The following is a 21,738-nucleotide window of genomic DNA, read 5'->3' as shown; positions in this document are numbered from 1 at the left end:
TTATGCCTTTCCCATCAAAAACCCACTGCCATTTGAAATTTTAGTCCGAAAAGAAATTTTTTTAGTCCGTCCTGTTTTTAACTCCAAGTCATTGTTATTGCTGCATTTTATATGATGGTGTATCATTTTATATGCTGAATTTGATTTTAATACATGTTCATTTCCTTTTTTTTCCATTCCTTCTGTGTTTTTTTCATGAAGAACACATTTTTCTAATTCTTTTGGCTAGTGTCCTTGGAGATAAACTCTTTGGTTTTTTTTAAAGCTGTCTTTGTCTTATTACTCTTGAGCAATAGTGTATCTGAGAATTTTTCCCCCTTGGCACTTTTAAAGTTGCCTCCCATTACTTTCTGGTTTCTATTTTTGCTATCAAGGGGTCTGTCATGGTGATTTTTACTCCTTCACCAGTGTTCTGTCTTCTCTCTGCTAGTCTTTAAGACTGTCTCCTTAGGTATAGATTGATATATTGTTTATGCTTGGGACTCATGTTTTCTGAGTCTGAAATGCCTACAAGTGGAATTGCTTGGTAGTAGGAAGGAAGTGTCCATTTTACGTTTTGATGGCTGTTACCATACTACCCTGCTGGTGGACTGACCACTTTACATGCCCACCAACACTCTTCTCCCATGAGATGCCTAAGCTTTATATTTTCACTCATATGAAAAGTGTACGTTTTGTCTTAAAGTTTCAGTTTGTGATTGTCTAAATGATGGTGAGAATGAGCAGATAGTCATGTTTTCAGGAAATTTATATTTTCTATGAAGTGCCTTTTTGTGTCTCCATGCCCCGTTTTTTGTGCTATTCTGTAAGAATTCTTTATAGATCGTGGACACTATTCCTTTGTCTCTTACATTTTATAATCTTCATTTGCCACTTAGGTTTTGACTGTTACAGTTTCTCTGTTGTGTGGAAATGTAAAATGTTGGTATTAAATTTGTTAGTCCTCATCTGTATGATTTTTGTTGATCATGAAGGTGTCCTACATAATTTAAACTTTGATTTAATGTTGGGATTTTTCCTCTAGAGTTCTTTAAAAGAGATTTCTTCCCAAGTTAAGGATCTTCTTTCATTTTGCTCAAAAGAAATGAGCAGGATGCCTGGGTGGCTCAGTGGTTGAGTGTTTGCTTTTGGCTCAGGACATCATCCCGGAGTCCCAGGATCATGCCCAGTTCCCCCCAATGGGCTCCTTGCATGGAACCTGCTTCTCCCTCTGCCTGTGTCTCTGCCTCTGTGTGTGTGTGTGTCACTCATGAATAAATAAATAATCTTTAAAAAGAAAAGAAGTGAGGAGCAAGTTGTCTTGATATCATGAAGTCAAAGGGGTGGAAGGTGGTTAGAGGAAGATCAATAATGGTGGAGACACTGGCAGCCACTTAGAGAATGGTGTTCATTTCCCAGGTCAGAGCCAGCATCAGACATGATCTGGTTTTCATAATAACCCTGCAGAGTGATCATTGACAGATCTAGGACTTTCAGAACTTCTGGGTCATTGAGCTTTTGCTTTGTCTCATCCACAAAAACATAACCGACCACAATGCTGGGGTGAAGACTGCTCATTCTGCACTATCATAAGCATACAGTAAAGTTGGGGCTTTGAAAATGTGTATTGATTGTTGGTATCAGCAGTGGATAGTAGGGGCAAGCACACAATAGCCAAAATGGTGTTCCAGTATGAACACTGATAACTGGCCTCTGGTCTCCTATAGCTCAGTTTCATTCTTTTGGTGATACTTGTCTCTCCACTGTTTCTCCTCGTTCTCTAGAAGGGTGAAAATGCTATGTGGCTCTTTGTGCCTGTTCTTGGCTCCATCCTTTGACTCTCACTTTATCTTCACCTTATAACAGAGGTTAATTTGAAAAAGTAAAAATACCCATAAATGTAAATTGGTGCAGCCACTGTGATAAACAGTATGGAAGTTCCTCAAAAAATTAAAAATAAAAATACCATATGATCTAGTAATTCCACTACTATTTACCCCCCAAAAGGAGAGAAAACAAAAAAAAAAAAAAAAAAAAAAAAAAAAAGGAGAGAGAACACTGAATACAAAAAGATATATGTCCCCCTGTTCATTGCAGCATTATTTATAATAGCCAAGATATGGAAGCAACCCAAGCACCCATTGACAGATGAGTGGATGAAGATGTGGTATGTATATACAATGGAATATTACTGAGCCATAAAAAGGAATGAGATTTTTGCCATTTGCTACAACCTGGATGGATCTAGAGGGTATTATGCTAAGTGAAATAAGTCAAGCAGAGAAAGACAGATACCATATGACTTCACTTATATGGGGGAATCTAAAAAAACTAATAAACAATCAAAAAGTAGAAACAGCTCATAAATGCAGAGATCAAACTGATGGTTGCCAGAAGGGAGAGGTTGGGGGATGGGCAAAATGGATGAAAGGGAGAGGGAGATACAGGCTTCCAGCTATGGAATGAATAAGTCATGAGGATTAAAGGTACATTATAGGGAATATAGTCAGTGATACTGTAATAGTGTTATATGATGACAGATGGTGGCTACGCTTGTACTGAGCATAGCATAACATATAGACTTGTGAAATCTCTATGTTGTACACCTGAAACTAATTTATCATTGTGTGTCAAATATACTTCAGTAAAAGTATAAGCTGGGGAAAATTAATTAAAAAATAAAAATGTGGGGATCCCTGGGTGGCACAGCGGTTTGGTGCCTGCCTTTGGCCCAGGGCACGATCCTGGAGACCCGGGATCGAATCCTGCGTCGGGCTCCCGGTGCATGGAGCCTGGTTCTCCCTCTGCCTATGTCTCTGCCTCTCTCTCTTTCTCTCTCTCTGTGACTATCATAAATAAATTTAAAAAATTTTTTAAAAATAAAAAAAATAAAAATGTGGATCCACACATCTGCTCTGTCATCATTTTTATTCCTCTTTGAGATACAGCTTTATGTACTTAAGTCTATCTTTTTCATTCTTTGCTTTTCAGCTTGAGAGATGAGATTGAAAATGACAGAATATTCCTGAGGAAGAACCATCCTGTGACGTGGACATGGAAGGATTTATGAGAGAAGGATCCCATCTATCCATTCTAGGTGAAAATTGGGACTGTAAGAACCGGGAGGGACATTTGAGGCAATTACCTTTAATTCAGGAGAAGCCAGGGGCTCAGGAAGCAATTTGTGAATATTCTGGACTTGGAGAACATTTGAGTGCAAGCTCAGACCTTCTGTCATCTAAGCGAATACCTACAAATGGTTTTCATCTATGTGACTCAGATATTAAAAGTTCGGATTGTGATGCAGCTTTACACAGTTGTCAGAAAAATTATGTAGCTAAGAGAAATAGTGACAGTGACACATGTGGAAAAGCTTTCAACCATTCTGTGGAAGTTTTTCAACTTGGAAGAGATCAAACGAGAGAGAAAACCTTTAAATACCCTGAAAGTGTTAAATCTTTCAATCATTTTACTACTCTTAGTGAACAAAAAATAGTGAAAAGAGGGAAGAAACTGTATGAAGGTAAGGACTTTGGGGACATCTTTACCTTGAGTTCATCTCTTAATGAAAACAGGAGGAATCACCTTGGAGAGAAACTATATAAATGCACTGAATGTGGCAAATGCTTCAAACGGAACTCTTCTCTTGTTTTGCATCACCGAACTCACACTGGAGAGAAACCTTACACCTGTAACGAATGTGGAAAATCGTTTTCCAAGAACTATAACCTAATTGTGCATCAAAGAATCCATACAGGAGAGAAGCCCTATAAATGCAATAAATGTGGGAAAGCCTTCAGTGATGGGTCAGCTCTCACACAACACCAGAGAATTCACACTGGGGAGAAACCTTATGAATGTCTAGAATGTGGGAAAACCTTCAACCGAAATTCATCTCTGATTTTGCATCAAAGAACTCATACAGGAGAAAAACCATATCGATGTAATGAGTGTGGGAAACCTTTCACCGACATCTCCCATCTCACTGTGCATCTCAGAATCCACACTGGGGAGAAGCCCTATGAGTGTAGCAAATGTGGAAAGGCTTTCCGGGATGGCTCATACCTTACCCAGCATGAGAGGACTCACACTGGAGAGAAGCCCTTTGAATGTGTGGAGTGTGGAAAGTCATTCAACCGAAACTCTCACCTCATTGTACATCAAAAAATCCACTCTGGGGAGAAACCCTATGAATGTAAAGAGTGTGGGAAAACGTTCATTGAAAGTGCTTACCTCATCCGGCACCAGAGGATTCATACTGGTGAGAAGCCCTATGGCTGTAACCAGTGTCAGAAACTTTTCAGGAACATTGCTGGCCTCATCCGGCACCAGAGGACTCATACTGGTGAGAAGCCCTATGAGTGTAATCAGTGTGGCAAAGCTTTCAGGGACAGCTCCTGTCTGACAAAGCACCAGCGAATTCACACAAAGGAGACCCCATATCAGTGTCCTGAATGTGGAAAGTCCTTCAAGCAGAACTCTCACCTGGCGGTACATCAGAGACTCCACAGCAGGGAGGGTCCCAGCCAGTGTCCTCAGTGTGGAAAAACATTCAGAAGGAGCTCGTCCCTCATCCGACATCAAAGAACGCACTCTGGAGAGCAATCCATGGAAACATAATGAATGTGAGCCACATTCGTCTCCTGGCTTGTTCTCAAAAAGCTGTGTGAAGGAGGATTGCTTTCAGGAGTGACTTTTCCTTGTCCGCAGAAAAGAATTCTTTATGCTATCCAGTGAATTGATGAATATAAGGCATTCCTTAGCCATACTATTAAATCTCTACATTAAGGAACTCCTGGAGAAAACAGGATGGTAATAAATGTGGAGTAGGCTTCAGGAATGATGCAGCCAGTACCAAATGTAATAGCGTACACACTGGAATAAAATCTGTGAATGTCAAGAAGATACTTCCTTGTAGATGCATCAGAGTGTTTAACCAGGAAAGAACCTGTGAATGTGTTTAGTAAGTAATTGATATGTGAAATCCTTTAATAAGGAATGTCTGCCTTGTATATAAGCAAACTCTTAATTAGGATCAAGTGTAATCATTGAGAAAAGCTTTTGTCAGCTCTTACTGTCTACTCTGTATCAATGAAGACATCCTGGTGATAGACCACACACAATTCTCCATCCCATGGCAACCACAGAATTGTAGTTAGATTTTGCTGTTTGTATGTATGTCTATGTTACAATCGTATCAGATGCTGAGGACTTGTTTCAAAAGGGGCAACTGGATGAAGACGGTTGTGAATGAACGATGTAATTGTCCCAGTTAAGACTGAAGCAGGCTCGCACTAAGATGGAAAGGACTGCTGTTGAGAAATGTGATGCATTGCTTTAGTTGTGGAAAAAATAAGGAGTTCCTCTGTTTCTGTATTCACCCTCCCCCGTTGTTCATCTAGGATACTTCTATTTTGTTCTATGCAGTCATGCTGAGCCATAATTATGAAAGTGTTATTACCACTTGAAAATGCTTATAATACGGCAGACAATAACAATTAAAGAGGCATAAAATAGAAGATTTGCTGTTATTACAGCCATGTAAAAGTATGTGCTCATATGGATGTAGACTGGACATTGGTCTTGGAGAAGTAAACATGGTTTTCTTAGGGGCCTACAATTGCATATGATTTTTTTCTCTGTTGTAAACCATACATTGTTGCTATAGTAATTTGATAAGGAATAGAAAGAGGAAGCCAGAAGGAGACAAACCTTGGGTTTCTTTGGACTGGTTGTTTTGTTTTTGTTTTTTGTTTTTTTGACCAGAAGGATCAGGGTCATAGGGCAACTGTAAGCACACACGGGGAGCATCCAGGAAGAAGTTTCTCAAGTTGAGAGTATTCCATGGCCCAGAGCATAAGAATAATTTTCTTCTTTGGGATTTGGAGGTATCATTGATAGGAGAGGATGGGCCTCAGAAAGTGAGGAGTAGGAAGCTACAGAGAAAGGTCTTGGATGATCTGGAAACGTCTCACCTATGGAAATACAGAGCTGGCCAAGTGAGAGCTGCTCAAGCTGACTGGCGTAGCCTCAAAGATCTGGGAGTGGCTCCCCTTGAGAGTCTGTGAATAAAGGCTGTGAGACAATAAATTTGTGTTGTTTTAAGCTGCTGAGTTTGTGATAATTTGTTATGGCAGCAGTAAAAAACTAACACAAGCATTATAGAAAACTTTCCCTGCCCTTTTTCTCCTCTTGTGCTCTTTTGGCTTGCTCCTTCCTTTGACTCTAGCAGAGCTGCTGCCAATTCATACTTCCATAGGGAAGGGACCCTAGGAAATGGACCTTCTTGGGGCAGTGTAGAAGGAAAACTTTATTTGCTGGGTGCTGGGCTTCACCTACTGTAGGTCTAACAACTGAAATTGTGAGGCTGATGGACCGTGAGGAGTCTGGTGCATCGCCCCTTAAAAGCCTAGCCTGACAATGGCCAATACAACTACTTTTAACCATATGTGCAGACCCAAGACTTCCTTCATCCCTTCACAGGCTGAGTTGAAATTCTTCATTAACACAACAATCAGGAACTCCTTTTGGGAGGCTAAATAATGGTCCCCAATTCCTGAAGTGTGGAGATGAACCTGGGTTATCTGGTGGGGTAGTATCATTGCAGTCGTCCTTACAGGGTCACAGTCAGAGAAGAGATGATGGAACCAGAAGTTAGAATGATGTATTTGAAGATGGAGAGGTGCCATGAGGCGAGGAATGTGGAAGCTGGTATAGGCAAGGAGACTGATTCTTACCCTACAGCCTCCAGAAGGACCTAGCACTGCTGACACCTTGTTAGCCTGGTGAAAGTGATTTTGGACTTCAGGTTTCCAGAACTGTAAGGGAATAAATGTGTGTATTTTTAAGGTACAAAGCTTATGGTAACTTGTTATAGTAGCCGTAGGAAACTGAGATACTCTCTAGTTCTTTTTTTTTTTTTTTGATAGACATATATTTTTTTAAGATATTTATTTATTCATGAGAGACACAGAGAGAGAGGCAGAGACACAGGCAGAGGGAGAAGCAGGCTCCATGCAGGGAGCCCGACATGGGACTTGATCCTGGGTCTCCAGGATCAGGACCTGGGCTCAAGGCGGCACTAAACCACTGAGCCACCCAGACTGCCCTCCTCTCTAGTTCTCATGGATCTTTAACTTTCCTTGCTCTTGTTTGGTGAGATATTATTCAATGTGTGTTTTCTTTTCAGCAAGTTAATAAATAAGGATTAAAAAGACAAAAACAAGAAAAAGACAAAAAACCTCTGGTAGTCTCTGTCTACTTTGAGAGTAGGTATGGCTTACTCAGCCAGGTGCCCCTTGGTCATTCACACAGCCCTGATTGTCAGAGCTAGTCTGGAAAAATAAGTCCTATTAAGGAACAGACATTCTTTAGTGAAAGAAAAGTTCAGGAAAAGATCCCCTTCACTTCTACTTACACCTTCTGTGCCCTAGGTTAGCTGAGGGGAAACGCACCTTTTAGCATCCTAAAAAAGAAGTCCATAGCCTACAAATATGTGTGGGAAGTCCAGATGTGCTCTCTAATCCAATATGGATACAAGGGATGTTGATAGTGGTTGCCACCATGCTTCAGAAAGTTTCTGTTAATCCACACCCCTCTTTGTATTCTTTCAATGTGTAACTTCTAAAGAAAAGAAAGGGGGGCTGGAGTTTATAGAGTCAGATAAGAAGGGAGTCATCCATGAGTCTTATGGGAGACATGAGGAAGGATGGAATAACTGAGGAAGCGTGGAGCCCTGTTTATCTGAGAATAGGATGGTTAGCCATTTCTTGGAACACAGAGGGGTGAGGGAATTTCTCTAGGAACCCAGGTCTGAAACAAAATTCAATATTGTTTGTACATATGTTAGTCTGTTCGGGCTGCCATAACAATCGACAATAGACTGAGTGGCTTAAAAAAAAAACTTATTTCTCACAGTTCTGGAGACTGGGAAGTGTAAAATCAAGGCACTGGCAGATTTGGTGTCTGGTGAGAGCCTACCTCCTTGTTCACAGATTGATTATCTTCTCACTGTGTCCTCACATGGTGGAAAGGGTGAGAGAGTTCTCAGGGGTCTCTTATAAGGGCAATAATCCTATTCGTGTGGGCTGTACCCTCAGGTCTAATCACCTTCCAAAGGCCCCACCTCTAAATACCAGCCCAGTACAGATTAGGAGTTCAACATGAGTTTGGGCAATGCACAAACATTCCGTCTAAACCTGTTAAAGACAGGTTTTCATTTCCTTTGGGTAAATACCTAGGAATGCAACTGCTGGGTCATGTGGTAAATCTATGTTGAGCTTTGTATGAAACTGCAAAGTTCCTTTCCAAAGTGGTGGTACCATTTTTCTTTCCCATAGTAATAGATGAGACTATCCTTACCAGCACTTGAAATGTCAATTTTATTTATTTAATTTTTTTTTGTCATTCTGAATTTCAAATTTAAAGCAGCAGTTCTGGGGTCCCTGGATGGTGCAGTCTCTTTGGTGTCTGACCCTAGGTTTCTGCTCAGGGTATGATCTTTTGGTCGTGGGATTGAGCCCCATGTTGGGCTCCAAGCTCAGCAGGGGGTCAACTGGAGTTTCTCTCTCCCTCTGCCCTCCATGTCCTCAAGTGCATGCTGTCTCTCTCTAAAATAAATCTTTAAAAAAAAAAAAAAAAAGATTTTATTTATTCAAGAGAGAGAGGCAGAGACATAGGCAGAGGGAGAAGTAGGCTCTGTGCAGGGAGCCTGATATGGGACTCAATCCAGGCATTCCAGGATCACACCCTTAGCTAAAAGCAGATGCCCAACCACTGAGCCACCCAGGCATCCCTAAAATAAATCTTAAAAGAAAAAAAAAAGCAGTACTTATGGTTTATTATAACAGTCAGCTTAAGGTAAGTTATTCTACAGTAACTAAATGGCAGGAAAAATCTTTGGGGCTCATAATGCCAATGGTCTACTCCATGTTACCTTCACTTGGCTAGGGAGCATCTTCTCTCTTCCTGGGGCCATTGCTGGCCTTATGGCAGAGGGAAAGGGGGATAGCTGGATTTAGGTAGAGGCTCTGAAAGCTTCTGCTCAGAAGTGGCACCTGCACTTCCACTAACCTTTCTTTGTCAAAGCAAGTACACAATCAAGCCTGAAGTCACTGAAGCAGGGATGAATAATCCTCCCTGAGGAGAGGCAGCAAGTATCTTTAACCATAATACAAGTTATCTGTTTTCTTACTTCATCATGTCTGGCCTGGCAATGTGTGGGGTTTTCGTTGTTTTAAGTGGGCTCTAGGTTGGTGCTTGAACTTATGACCCTGAGAATCAAGACCTGACCTGAGCTGAGGGGCACCTGGGTGGCTCAGTCAGTTGGGCATCCAACTCTAGATTTTGGCTGGGGTCATGATCTCGGGATCCAGAGATCAAGCCCTCTGTCAGGCTCTGAGCTCAGGATGGAGCCTGCTTGTCCTCCCTCTGCTCTTCCCCCTGCTCTCCTTCCCTCTCTCTTTCTTTCCTTTCTCTCTCTCTCAAATAAATCTTTAAAAAAAAGGGGGGGGGACCTGAGCTGAGATCAATATTTGGACACTTAACTAATTGGGCCACCCAGGTGCTTCATGGCCGGGCAATGTTTTAGTTGATAGTCTCTGCCACCTCCCTGGTAGTCCTCAAATGCTAGGCATGTTATGCGGAGCCTCAGCAGTCAGTGTTCCCTTTGTGGGGATCATCTTCCCCCAATACTTTTGGGCTCACTTCCTCACCTGCAATTCATTATTCAAACATCACCTTTTCAGTGAGCACTTTACTGACTTCTCTAAGAGACTGCTCCTACCCAATACACACTCACTCCCCCATCCTCTTTCCCTGCTTTATGTACCTCCAAGGCATTGACCGCCATCTGATTGATACATGATGCATTGTACTTGTTTATCTCTCTTGCTGTATTGTAAACATCTTGCTTGGATTCTGCTGTATCCCTGGCCCTTCGAATACTGCAACAATGCCCAATAAATGTTTGTTGAACATTTGGAGGTGAACCAGCACTAACAGTGGACAGCCATATCTTGAGTGCCTATCTTTATTGTTTTCTGTTTCTTTTTTTAAATGTTTTTAATTTTTAATTTTTTTTTGTTTTTTATTTCTAAAGTAATTCTTCCTCAGTGGAAAAAAAAATACTTGCAATGTACAGAGAAATAGGAAATTAAAGAAGTTGCATCCAGAATCTCCCCTATGACCAGCATTCATTATCAATATCTTGGAATATGTCTTCCAATTCATTCAAATCAGCAAATATCTGGTAAGTATCTTTATTCACCAAATACATTTGGTGAGCAATCATTAATATTTTGGAATATGTCTTCCAATTCATTCAAATCAGCAAACATTTGGTGAGTGTCTCAGATGTTGACACATCAATCCCCTGTGAGTGGATTCTCAGTTGGGAATACAACAGTGTGTCCAGCTCCAGATGGAGCTGTCCAGATAGGAAGATGGGCATTTATTTATCAAACAATTATGAAAATATCAATGTGAGCTATAGGATTAGGAGAGGTTAACCAAGTGGTAGGGAGGGAAGACTGCCTCACACAGAAGATTAGGTACTGATGCAGGAGGGTTAGGGCATCAGAGGGAAGAGAGATGAGCAGGCAAGATGAGGTAAGTAAAAGCCTTATAGACCTCTGATTATATTAGGTGAACACTCAGAATGGTGACCAAAGAATTGGTTGATCGTGGGGAAACACAGGAGTCAGCCAGGTGAAAAAGAAATGGCTTAGGAGGGAGGAGGGAAGCCAGGGTGTTTGATGTTATGGATCAAGAGAGAACGGGATTTAGGGAAGACAGACTCCTTCCACCTGTCAAATATGAGGGAGGGGCAACAAAGCCATAGGTGAAATCTCTTCATGGGACATAGTTGGGGAAATGGCTTCATTGGAGAACTGAGTGTGGGGTGCAAGGAAGCCTTTGCCAAATAAAAATCCACATTCAGGAGGGCAACATTTGAGGGGATGCCTCAGTGGCTCAGTTGGTTAAGCCCCGCCTTTGGCTTGGGTCATGATCCGGTGGTCCTGGGATCAAGTCCCACATTAGGCTTCCCTGCTCAGCAGGGAGTCTGCCTCTCCTTCTGCCCTTCGCCTCTGCTTGTACTCTCTCTCATGATTGCTCTTTCTCTCAAATAAAAGCTAAATAAACCCCAAACAAACAAAAAGAAAACAAGGGCAACATTTGAGATTCCAAGACAAATAGGTTGAGAGTGTGTATAACCAAGTTTCCGGGAAAAAAAGTAGCAAAGACATAAGTAGACATCTAAGCTTATAGTGACCAAAGGAGTTCAACTGAATCAGTGGTCATTTCTGGTAAAATAGGTTAAACAATTTTCAAGTTAAAAAAGAAAAGTGTGATTCAGTGGTTTTTAATATTTTCATGAGGTTGTGCAGCCATTACCATGCTTTAATTTCAGTACATTTCATTTCCCTTCATAAGGAAGCAAATGCCAATTAGCAGTCACTTTTCATTTCCTCCTTCTCCCAGCCCTTGCAGGCACTAATCTACTGTCTCCACACATTTGGCTACTCTGGACGTTTCATATAAATGGAATAATACAATATGTGATTGTCTGGCTAGGTTTCATTTAGCATTATGTTGTCAATGTTCATGTTTTAGCATTTGTCAGTACTTCATTCCTTATATGGCTGAATAATAAAACATGTGAATATATAACCTTTTGCTTATCCATTTGTCAGTGGACATGGTTGGCTTCTACTTTTTGGCCATTATGAATAATGCTGCCATGATCCTTCATGTACAAGTTTTTGTGTGGATATATGCTTTCAACACTCTTGAGTAGATAACTGTGGAGTGGAACTGCTGTGCTATATGGTAACTCTCTGTTTAAGCTTTTGAGAGATTGCCAAACTTGTTCACAAAGGTTATATCATTTTATATTCCCACCAACAGTGTTATAAGTATTCTGATTTTTCCACATCATTTCCAGTACTTATTACTGTGTCTTTTGGAGTATACATATCCTGGTGAGTATGAAAGTATCTTCTGGTTTTGCAAACATTTTAAATAGTTAAAATCCAGTGATTATATCTCAGTACATATCAGGAGTCAGCAAACTTTCCTGTAAAGGGTAAGATAAGAGGTATTTTAGGCTTTGCACATCCTGTGGTCTCTGCTACAAGTACTGAACTGTTGTAATGTGAAAGCAGTTACAATCTGTAAGCCAGTGGGGCATGGCTGTGTTCCAATACAACTTTATTTATGGATTCTGAAATTTGAATTCCACATAATTTTCGTGTGCCATGAGTACTATTCTTATTTTTTTCAACATTCGAAAGTGTAAAAACCATCCTTAACTTTTGCATCATACAAAACAGGTGGATTTATTGTGGTTTGATGACCCCCACTGTCCACAAAAATCAGTTCCTCAGGATTGTAGCTCTAACTGTGAAAAGCAAAGCGACAGAGTTCAGATGAAAATACAGAACCTCTTTGTGATCCTGGCATGGGCAAACGTTTCTTAACCAAACTAAGGGAAACTGATAAGCCTGGCTACGTTAAAATGGACTGTTGTTCATTAGGAAGCAATATTATGCAAGTGGAAAGGCAAGCAGCAGACTGGGAGAAGGTAACTGTCGCTCATAGACGCAACAAAGTACTGATATATAGAATATATAAAGAACTCTGCATCTCAATAAGAAAGAATGCAGTTGAGAAACCGGCGAATGCCTTGAATGAGCAGTCCTGCCTGGCCAGGCTGGTGAAATCTCGCCCGGGAACTAGGTTCGCTCACACGCGTGCGCAGGCGCACGTGTACGACAGACCCACGCTCCGAAGTGACGCCACTAGAGCGGTAAGTACTCCTCCTCGCTCACCTTGCTGGCCGGGCGCCCCGCGCACCGTCTCCTCTCCCGACAAGGTTTGGCTGGCACAGCCTTCTCCATTTCCTGGAGAAGGATTCCTTTTCCCAGGATTGCCTTCTCCCCTTTGCGTCCTCCTACTCCCTTCCCCTTGCAAAGATCGACTTCCCTCACTGCGCCTTTGTAGTGCCTTGAATGTTTCCCGCCTACCCCCAGCCACTGAATCTGTCCTCCCACTTTTCACTCCCATCCGCTGCACCCAGTCGCGGGCCGCTAATGCCCTGAAGTTGTCCCCATCCGGCGACTACCCCTCAGACCTTGGGGCCCTCAGCTGAGCCTCTCTGGTCTCCCCCAAACCTAGTCTTTCCCGAATCCGTAAATGACGACTCCCTTTTCTGCCCGCAGCCCTCAACCCCCACATCTTCTCTGCCCGAAATTCCCATGTCTACAACTCTAAGGTATTTCCAGAATTCAGCCGCTTCGCGACTTCCTTCTCTGACAGGGCACCTCCTCCGTCTCCCTTCCCTCTGCCCTCCCCACGGTCTGTCCCTCATTGGAACAGAGAGGTCGCGTGTCTGGGCACGTCTCTTCCAGGCTCCAAGTCTCCTACTGCTGCCCTCAGCAGCAGCCGGAATCCCCAGGGGTTCTGGAACAGGGGCTGCTGGCCGAGGAACTGCTGCTGGGTTGCAGGTGGTTAGGAGCTTGTATCAGAGTCCTGCCACCTCCCTTGAGCAATGTGTTCCAAGTCGCCTTGGTTTCTGAGTTTGGAACGGTGGGTAGAAGTTGGGGCAGTCAGGGACATCCGTGCTAATTCTGACCCACGTCTGTGTGCTGCAGAGTGAGTGTTTGATGGAGACAGACTGCAGTTCTTTTTTTTCTTTTTTTAGATTTTATTTATTTATTCATGAGAGACACCGAGTCAGAGACGCAAGCTCCCTGCAGGGAGCCGGATGCGGAACTCTATCCTGCGATCCTGGGATCACGCCCTGAACCAAAGGCAGAAGCTAAACCGTTGAGCCTCCCAGGGGTCCCTGCAGTTTGTTCCTTGTGTCTTACCCACTAGACAGCCAGCTCCACCAGACAGGAGTCTTTATCTGTATGAATCCATTGCTGATTCATCAGAACAGGGCCTGGCACACAGTAGGAATTCAGTAAACATGAGCTTGTGACCACAGGAGGGCCCTTATCCCAGAGACCTAAGATCACAGAAGGGGATTGTGACACATCTAAGCAAACACTTAACCTTTGTCTTCAGGCTGTTGTTAGAGCTTTCGACTGTATAATATCTATAGCCTCGAGCAATGTGGGGTGTGGTTTATGTGTGTGTGTGTTTGCGATTGACATGCTTGATATGTGAACCTCTGCAGTCTGCTTCTCTCAGCAGTCTTTGGTTTCTACATATACTGATTTCATTGTTGTGCAGTATTCTACCTTGTGAAGATGCCATAATTTATGCCCCACTCCGCCCCCGCCACCCTCCTCCCCCCATTGATGCACAGCTGGGAAGTTTGCAGTTTTTCAATGTTCCTAACATGCTTTAGTGGGCATTTTGGACATGTGTCCTTATAAAAGAGCGTGGGTTTCTCCAGCCTGGGGTTTGTTTTCTTTCTTTCTTTCTTTCTTTCTTTCTTTCTTTCTTTCTTTCTTTCTTTCTTTCTTTCTTCTTTCTTTTCTTTCTTTCTTTCTTCTTTCTTTTCTTTCTTTTCTTTCTTTCTTTCTTTTCTTTCTTTTCTTTCTTTCTTTCCTTTCTTTTCTTTCTTTCTTTCTTTCTTTTCTTTCTTTCTTTCTTTCTTTTTTTGATCCAGGCATTGTAAGAAACACTTTTACATTCTTAACCCATATGCATATGTAACTGGAGCAAAAGTTTGATGAAGCAACACTAAGGGCAAGGTCTTCTTATGTTGGTTTTGAATTTTTAATGTTGATCCACCACATTGGTTTGCATTAAAATTTTTGTGTGTATTTTATTTGTTCATGAGAGTCACAGAGAGAGAGGCAGAGAAGCAGGCTCCTCTGAGGGAGCCCGATATGGGACTCGATCCTCAGACCCTGGGATCAGGCCCTGAGCCAAAGGCAGACGCTCAACCACTGAGCTACCCAGGCGTTCCCGCATTTTAAATTTTGATTTCAACCCCAAATTGTTCTTCAAAGGGGCTGCACCGGTTTTTCTGCTAATAAAGACATGTTAATGATGTGGAAACGACCTATAATATAATATTAACTGGGAAAAATAATAAAAAGGGGTCCCAAATTGTATATACAGTTTGACTTCAACTACACCAAATCAGTGTTCTCTAGGAAGAGAACAGGAAGTAAAGGCATCCAAGACTTAATTTTCTTTGTACTTTGTTTTCCAAGTTTTCTATAATGAGTATGTATTGTATTATATTTTATTTTTTTAAAAGATTTTATTTATTTATTTATTTATTCATGAGAGACACAGAGAGAGAGGCAGAGACACAGGCAGAGGGAGAAGCAGGCTCCACGCAGGGAGCCTGATGTAGGACTTGATCCTGGGACTTCAGGATCACACCCTAGGTGTGAAGCCAGGTGCTAAACCACTGAGCTACCCAGGGATCCCCTGTATTCTTTTTTATAGTGATATTTTTAGTATATGTTGCCAAAGCCAGCACCATAATGATATTTTTAATAGTAACATATTTAAGTGGATTTGATGAAATTTTATATAAGTAGGATGCTTTCCTGTAGAATCTAAAATAGAATTCTAAGGTTCTGGGAATATAAGGCACAATATAAGAAATATAGTCAATGATACTGTCAACTACACTGAAAAGATAAAATAGAATTTGATTTGTCCTACTTTTATTGCAACTTTTCAGAAACATATATAGATGATAAAGAGACTAAATTGTTTTCTTTTCTTTTTATTTTTTTAAAAGACTTTATTTTAGAGAGAGAGCAAGTGAGAAAGAGAGTTGCAGTGGTAGGGAGGAGACTCCCTACTGAGCAGGGAACCCAACTCCATATTCCATTCCAGGACCCTGGGATCATGACCTGAATCAAAGGCAGATGCTTAACTGACTGAGCCACCCAGGTGCCCTGAGATTAAATAGTTTTCAGTTTGAATCAGTTGCCAGCTCTGGGGAGCAACTGTAAGGCCAGGTGATTCTGGAGCTGGCTAGAGGAAATGGGTTTGGACAGCTCTGCCGTGCCTCAACCCCAGTTGTTCCAGGTCAACACACCTGGCTTTCCTGTTTTCTCCTCCATCAAACTTATTGTGCAGAAAGGATTTTACAAGTCAGCATTTTCCAAGTTTGCTAACTCCATGGTTTTCTTATAGCTCCCAGGTAGTATATCCTCACTCTCCCTTAGAATACCTATAACTGAGTCTTGAACACCTTTTTGAAAACTTATAAATTCATTCTCATCTAATAATGAATGTTGATCCTTGGTGTAGTACCTCTCTCTGGAAGCATTAATATTTACCCTGCCTATTTTATATTTTGACATTTCTAAAATATTAGCAGAAGAGTATAATGAATGCCGATTACCCAGCACCTCGGGTTACTTTTTAAATTAATTTTAAAAATTTAAATTCAATTAACATATAGTGTATTATTAGTTTCAGTGGTAGAGTTCAGTGATTCATCACTTATTATACTTAGTGCTCATTAATCACTTGCCCTCCTTAATGTCCATCACCCAATTACCCCATTCACCTACCTCCCACCCCTGCAGCAATCCTCAGTTTGTTTCCTGTGATTAAAAGTTTCTTATGGCTTGTCTCCCTCTCTGATTTCATCTTGTTTTATTTTTCCCTCCCTTCCCCTATAATCCTCTGTATTGTTTCTTAAATTCCATATATGACTGAGATCATATAATAATTGTCTTTCTTTGATTGACATAGTTCTCAGCATAATACCCTCTAGTTCCATCTATGCATTGCAAATGGCAAGATTTCATTTGTTTTTGATAGCTGTGTAATATTCATATACCACATGTTTGTCCATTCATCTGTTGATGGACGTCTGGGCTCTTTCCATAGTTTTGCTGTTGTGGACATTGCTGCTATAAACATTGGGGTGCAAGTGCCTCAGATCACTCCATTTGTATCTTTGGGGTAAATCCCTAGTAGTACAATTCCTGGTTCATAGGGTAGCTCTATTTTCAACTTTTGTGGAACCTCTAAACTGTTTTCTGGAATGGCTGCACCAGGTTGCATTCCCACCAACAGTGTAAGAGGGCTCCCCTTTCTCTGCAACCTCACTAATATCTGTCATTTCCTAACTTGTTAATTTTAGCCATTCTAACTGGTGTGAGGCGGTATCTCATTGTGGTTTTGGTTTGTATTTCCCTGATACTGAATGATATGGAGCATTTTTTTCATGTGCTTGTTGGCCATTTGTTTGTCTTCTTTGGAGAAATGTCTGTTCTTATCTTCTACCCATTTCTTTATTGGATTATTTGTTCTTTGGGTGTTGAATTTGATAAGTTCTTTATAGATTTTGGATACTAGCCCTTTATATTTTTTTAAGATTTTATTCATTTATTCATGAGAGACACAGAAAGAAGGCAGAGACATAGGGAGAGGGAGAAGCAGGCATCTCGTAGGGAGCCTAATGTGAGACTCAATCCTGGAACTTTGGGATCACGCTCTGAGCCAAAGACAGACCCTCAACTGCTGAGCCACCCAGGAGTCCCCCCGCCCTTTTTTTTATTAAAGATTTTATTTGTTTATTCATTTATGAGACAGAGTGAGAGAGAGTGGCAGAGGGAGAAGCAGGCTCTCTGCTGGGAGCCTGATACAAGGGGCGGGGCGGGGGGTGCTTGATCCCTGACCAGGATCACTCCCTGAGCCAAAGGCATATGCTCAACCACTAAGCCACCTAGGTGTCCCACTAGCACTTTATCTGATTAGACATTTGTAAATATATTCTCCCATTCTGTTAGTTGTCTTTTGGTTTTGTTGACTATTTCCTTTGCTGCACCACCTCAATGTGCATGTATGTTATGTATTTATAATATATATTATGCATGTACATATGTATGTGCAATATGTATTTATACATATTTATATGTTCTATGTGTTGAATATGGGTATATATATGTATTTTTGTATTATATAAGTATACACATGTTTGCATGTGTATATTTTTTGTATATGTATATGAGTATATATATATTTATGTATGTATATTTACTTGTGTGTGCACATAAAGAAATGGATATTTCTTTATGTGTGTATATATAAGCATTTGAAAATTAAGTGTCCCTAAAAATTTCAGGATATATATTCTACAAATAAGGACATTCTTCCACACAATTCTAATACTGTTGTCACACCTAAGAAAACGAGCAGTAGTTTCCTGCTATCACTTGGTAACCTATCCCTATTCAGACTTTCTCAGTTATCCCTGATGCCTTTTATCCACCGGGGATCCCTGGGTGGTGGTTCAGCGCCTGCCTTTGGCCCAGGGCGTGGTCCTGGAGTCCTGGGATCGAGTCCCACATCAGGCTCCCAGCATGGAGCCTGCTTCTCCTTCTGCCTGTGTCTCTGCCTCTCTCTCTCTCTCTCTCTCTATCATGAATAAATAAATAAATAATTTTTTTAAAAAAGAAATAATTATAGTTACATAGGAAAGAACAGAAATGTACAGGGAGGTCCTGTGCACCTTTTACCTAGCGTCTCCCATTGTTAACATCTTGCACAATTGTAGAACAGTGTCAAAGCCAGGAAATTGATATTGGTATGATCTACAGAGCTTGTTAACTCCTACATACACATCCTCACATGTGTTGGAGCTCTATACCATTTTAGGGTTCATACCTTGGTATAACCATCATAGTCAAGATACTCGACTCTACCTCCCTCATACTCCTCCTAGGTAGCCACCCTACTCCCAACCCTCTGTCCCTACTTTCTGGCAACCATTAATCTATCCTCCTTCTCTGCGAGTACTTCACAAATATTTCCGTCTTTTTGGTGGTGTTTTTTAAAATTTTTTAAAAGATTTCATTTATTTATTAGAGAGAGAGAGAGGCAGAGGGAGAAGCAGGCTTCATGCAGGGAGCCCAACATGGGACTTGATCCCTGGTCTCCAGGATCACACCTCAGGCCGAAGGCAGTGCCAAACTGCTAAGCCACCGGGGCTGCCCTTTTTTGGTAGTATTTTAAATGCAACTTAGAAAAAATTTTCATTTTCAGATCATTCATTGTTAGTGTATAGAAATGCAACTGATTTTTGTGTGCTGATCTTGTATTTTGCAACTTTGCTGAATTTGTATTAATTCTAATGGTGTGTGCATGTGTAATCTTTAGTGTTTTCTAATGTATAAGGTCATATCATCTGCACATAGAGATACTTTTGCCTCTCCCTTTCCAATTTGGATGCCTTTTATTTCTCTTTCTTGCCTAATAGCTCTGGCTAGAACTTCTTTTTTTTTTTTTAATATATATATTTTTAAAGATTTTTTTTTTAAGTGGGTGATACCCATACCTCTTTTTTTTTTTTAAATGATTTATTTATTTATTTATTATTTAAGATAGACACAGAGAAAGAGAGAGAGGCAGAGACACAGGAGGAGGGAGAAGCAGGCTCCATGCTGGGAGCCCGATGCGGGACTCGATCCCCCGTCTTCAGGATCACGCCCTGGGCCAAAGGTGGTGCTAAACCGCTGAGCCACCGGGCTGCCCTCTGGCTAGAACTTCTAATACTTTGTTGAATGTCATTGGTGAAAGTGGCCAGCCTGTCTTGTGATCTTAGAGGAAAAGCTTCCAGTCTTTCACCATAGAGGATGTTAGCTATGGGTTTTTCATATGTGGCCTTTATTATGTTGAAATAGTTCCTTCTGTTCCTAATTTGTTGATTGTTTTTATAATGGGTGTTAAATTTTATCCAGTGTTTTTCGTGTATCAGTTTAGATGATCATGCACTTTCCCCCCCTTATTATGTTAATGTGGTTATTATATTGACTGATTTTCATATGTTGAAACATCCTTGCATTCCTGCAACAAATCACACTTAGTTTTGGTATATAATCCCTTTAATATGCTGTGGAGTTTAGTTTGCTAGTATTTTGTTGAGGATGTTGGCATCAGTATTTATGAGGAATATTGTTTTGTCATTTTCTTGTAGTGCCCATGACCACAGAATGAGGTAGGAAGTGTTCCCTCAATTTTGGGGGGAGAATTTCAGAAGCATTGATGTTGTTCTTTTAATGCTTAACACAGTTCACCAGCCATAGGGATGACTCTGAGAGGTATTGCTAACCAAGTCCAGCACCAGAACATGCAGATGATTTGATCCACCGATGTAGTGTTTAGGACTAAACAGTGTGTGAGGAAGTCAGAGTGGTGATTACCTGCTGAGGGATAAGGATACTTTATATCATAATCTCTGGTTGCCCAACTGTCTACCTATATGAAAACTCATAGAGATATATCTAAAAACCCAGTGAATTGCTTACTTTGAATTTTTTATGTTTAAGTTATATTATACCTCAATTTAAAATATTTTTAGGGGTACCTAGGTGGCTCAGTTGATTGGGTGTCTGAATCTTGATTTTGGCTCTGGTCATGATCCCAGCATTGTGAGATCAAGCCCCACATTGGGCTCCATGCTGGGTATGGAGCCTCCTTAAGATTCTCTCTCTCCCTCTCCCTCTGCCTCTCCCCTTCCCACTCCCTTTCCGTAAATATACATATTTTTTTCTTCATCTTCTTTATTTATTTATTTTTTAAATATTTTATTTATTTACTCATGAGAGACAGAGAGAGAGGCAGACACAGGCAGAGGCAGAAGCAGGGTCCTCCCCCTATGCGGGACTCCATCCTGGACCCCAGGATCACACCCCGAGCCGAAGGCAGACGCTCAACCACTGAGCCACCCAGGCGCTCCTCTTCCTCTTCTTTTAAATTAATGACCACAGTGGTAGAGGAGATGCAAAATGGTGGGATTCTGGATTAATTTGAAAGTCAGAGCAGAAAGATTAGATGTGACTTTTGAGAAAAGACAAAAAATGGGGGAAGGGGAGGTAAGACCCAGGTTTCTGGTGCTGTCCACTGGGAAAACGAAGTGGCCATTTACTGGAAGGGAGCAGCATGGGTGCGTGGGTACTGTCAGAATAGGATTCCAGCATTCAGCTTTTGGCTCTTCATTGTATGATGTTTGGTAGAACTCTGAGAGAGTGAGAGATCAGCTGTCTAATATGCAGATTCAGAGGGGTCATGTGGATGGGAGAGAGAAAGTCAGTATAAAAATGAGAGCTTAGTGTAATGTGCTAGTTTGGGAATACAAGGTGCAGAGGAGGGAAGAAAGGAGATTTTGGACAGAAAGAGAAGCAAGGTATCACCAGACATCAAAGCATCATCTTGGAGACAGTTGGAGATCCAGGATCTCCTTCATGGGCAGATTTTAGATACATGTCTAGATCCTTTCATTAAGCCTCTGGAAATGGAGTCACATATGATGCATAGTTATGTGTAGAAACCAACAGCTTTGCTGTTTGCACAGTTGCTAGTTCTCCTTAATTTCTTGTTTCTTAGAAATATGTTACTGGCCTTTTCTTTTCTTTCTTTTTTTACTGGCCTTTTTCAATGGTAATTAGTACCACCTTGGTTATGGTGTGTCTCTTCAGTAACTGTCTGCAGGTTTAGTAAGCATCTAGGATCATGTTTCACTAGCCTCAGTAACTCCAGTGGTTTCTGCTGTTCACTCTGGTTTGCTTTTTTATATGGAGCGTGAAAAACTAAACCCAGGAAACTCACCTAGACTACATCTGTACTACCTAGACATTTAAGTTAATTCCTCTTTCCTTGGGGCACCTGGATGCCTCGGTTAGTTGAGCGTCTGCCTTCACCTCAGGTCATGATCCCAGAGTTCTGGGATCATGCTCCACATTGGACTCCCTGCTTGCACAGTCTCCTACCTCTGTCCCTCCCCCCCTGCTTGTGCACACTCTCACTTTCTCAAAAAAATCTTTT

At 41.3% G+C, this 21,738-nt stretch overlaps 1 protein-coding gene across 3 annotated transcripts in view; it reads left to right on the top strand.

Annotated features, from left to right (window-relative positions):
* The window catches only part of ZNF329 (zinc finger protein 329), a 68,551-nt gene that overhangs the window by 41,823 nt on the left and 4,990 nt on the right, over positions 1-21,738 (top strand). The window contains exons 2-3 of one of the 3 annotated variants that reach the window (XR_012001920.1): positions 2,971-4,942; positions 10,079-10,228. Coding sequence is in view for 2 of the 3 variants with exons in the window: in XM_025984440.2 (XP_025840225.2) it covers positions 3,034-4,599 (1,566 nt within the window). In the remaining variant the exon portion in view is untranslated. Of the gene's footprint in view, positions 1-2,044; positions 2,147-2,970; positions 6,085-10,078; positions 10,229-21,738 lie in introns of those variants that run through there. The other 2 variants (XM_072760458.1, XM_025984440.2) reach the window with 2 other exon arrangements.

The sequence above is a fragment of the Vulpes vulpes genome, chromosome 1 (assembly GCF_048418805.1).
Source record: "Vulpes vulpes isolate BD-2025 chromosome 1, VulVul3, whole genome shotgun sequence".
NCBI lineage: Eukaryota > Metazoa > Chordata > Mammalia > Carnivora > Canidae > Vulpes > Vulpes vulpes.
Note: the sequence above shows the minus strand (reverse complement) of the source record. Positions and strands in the feature narration are given on the sequence as shown.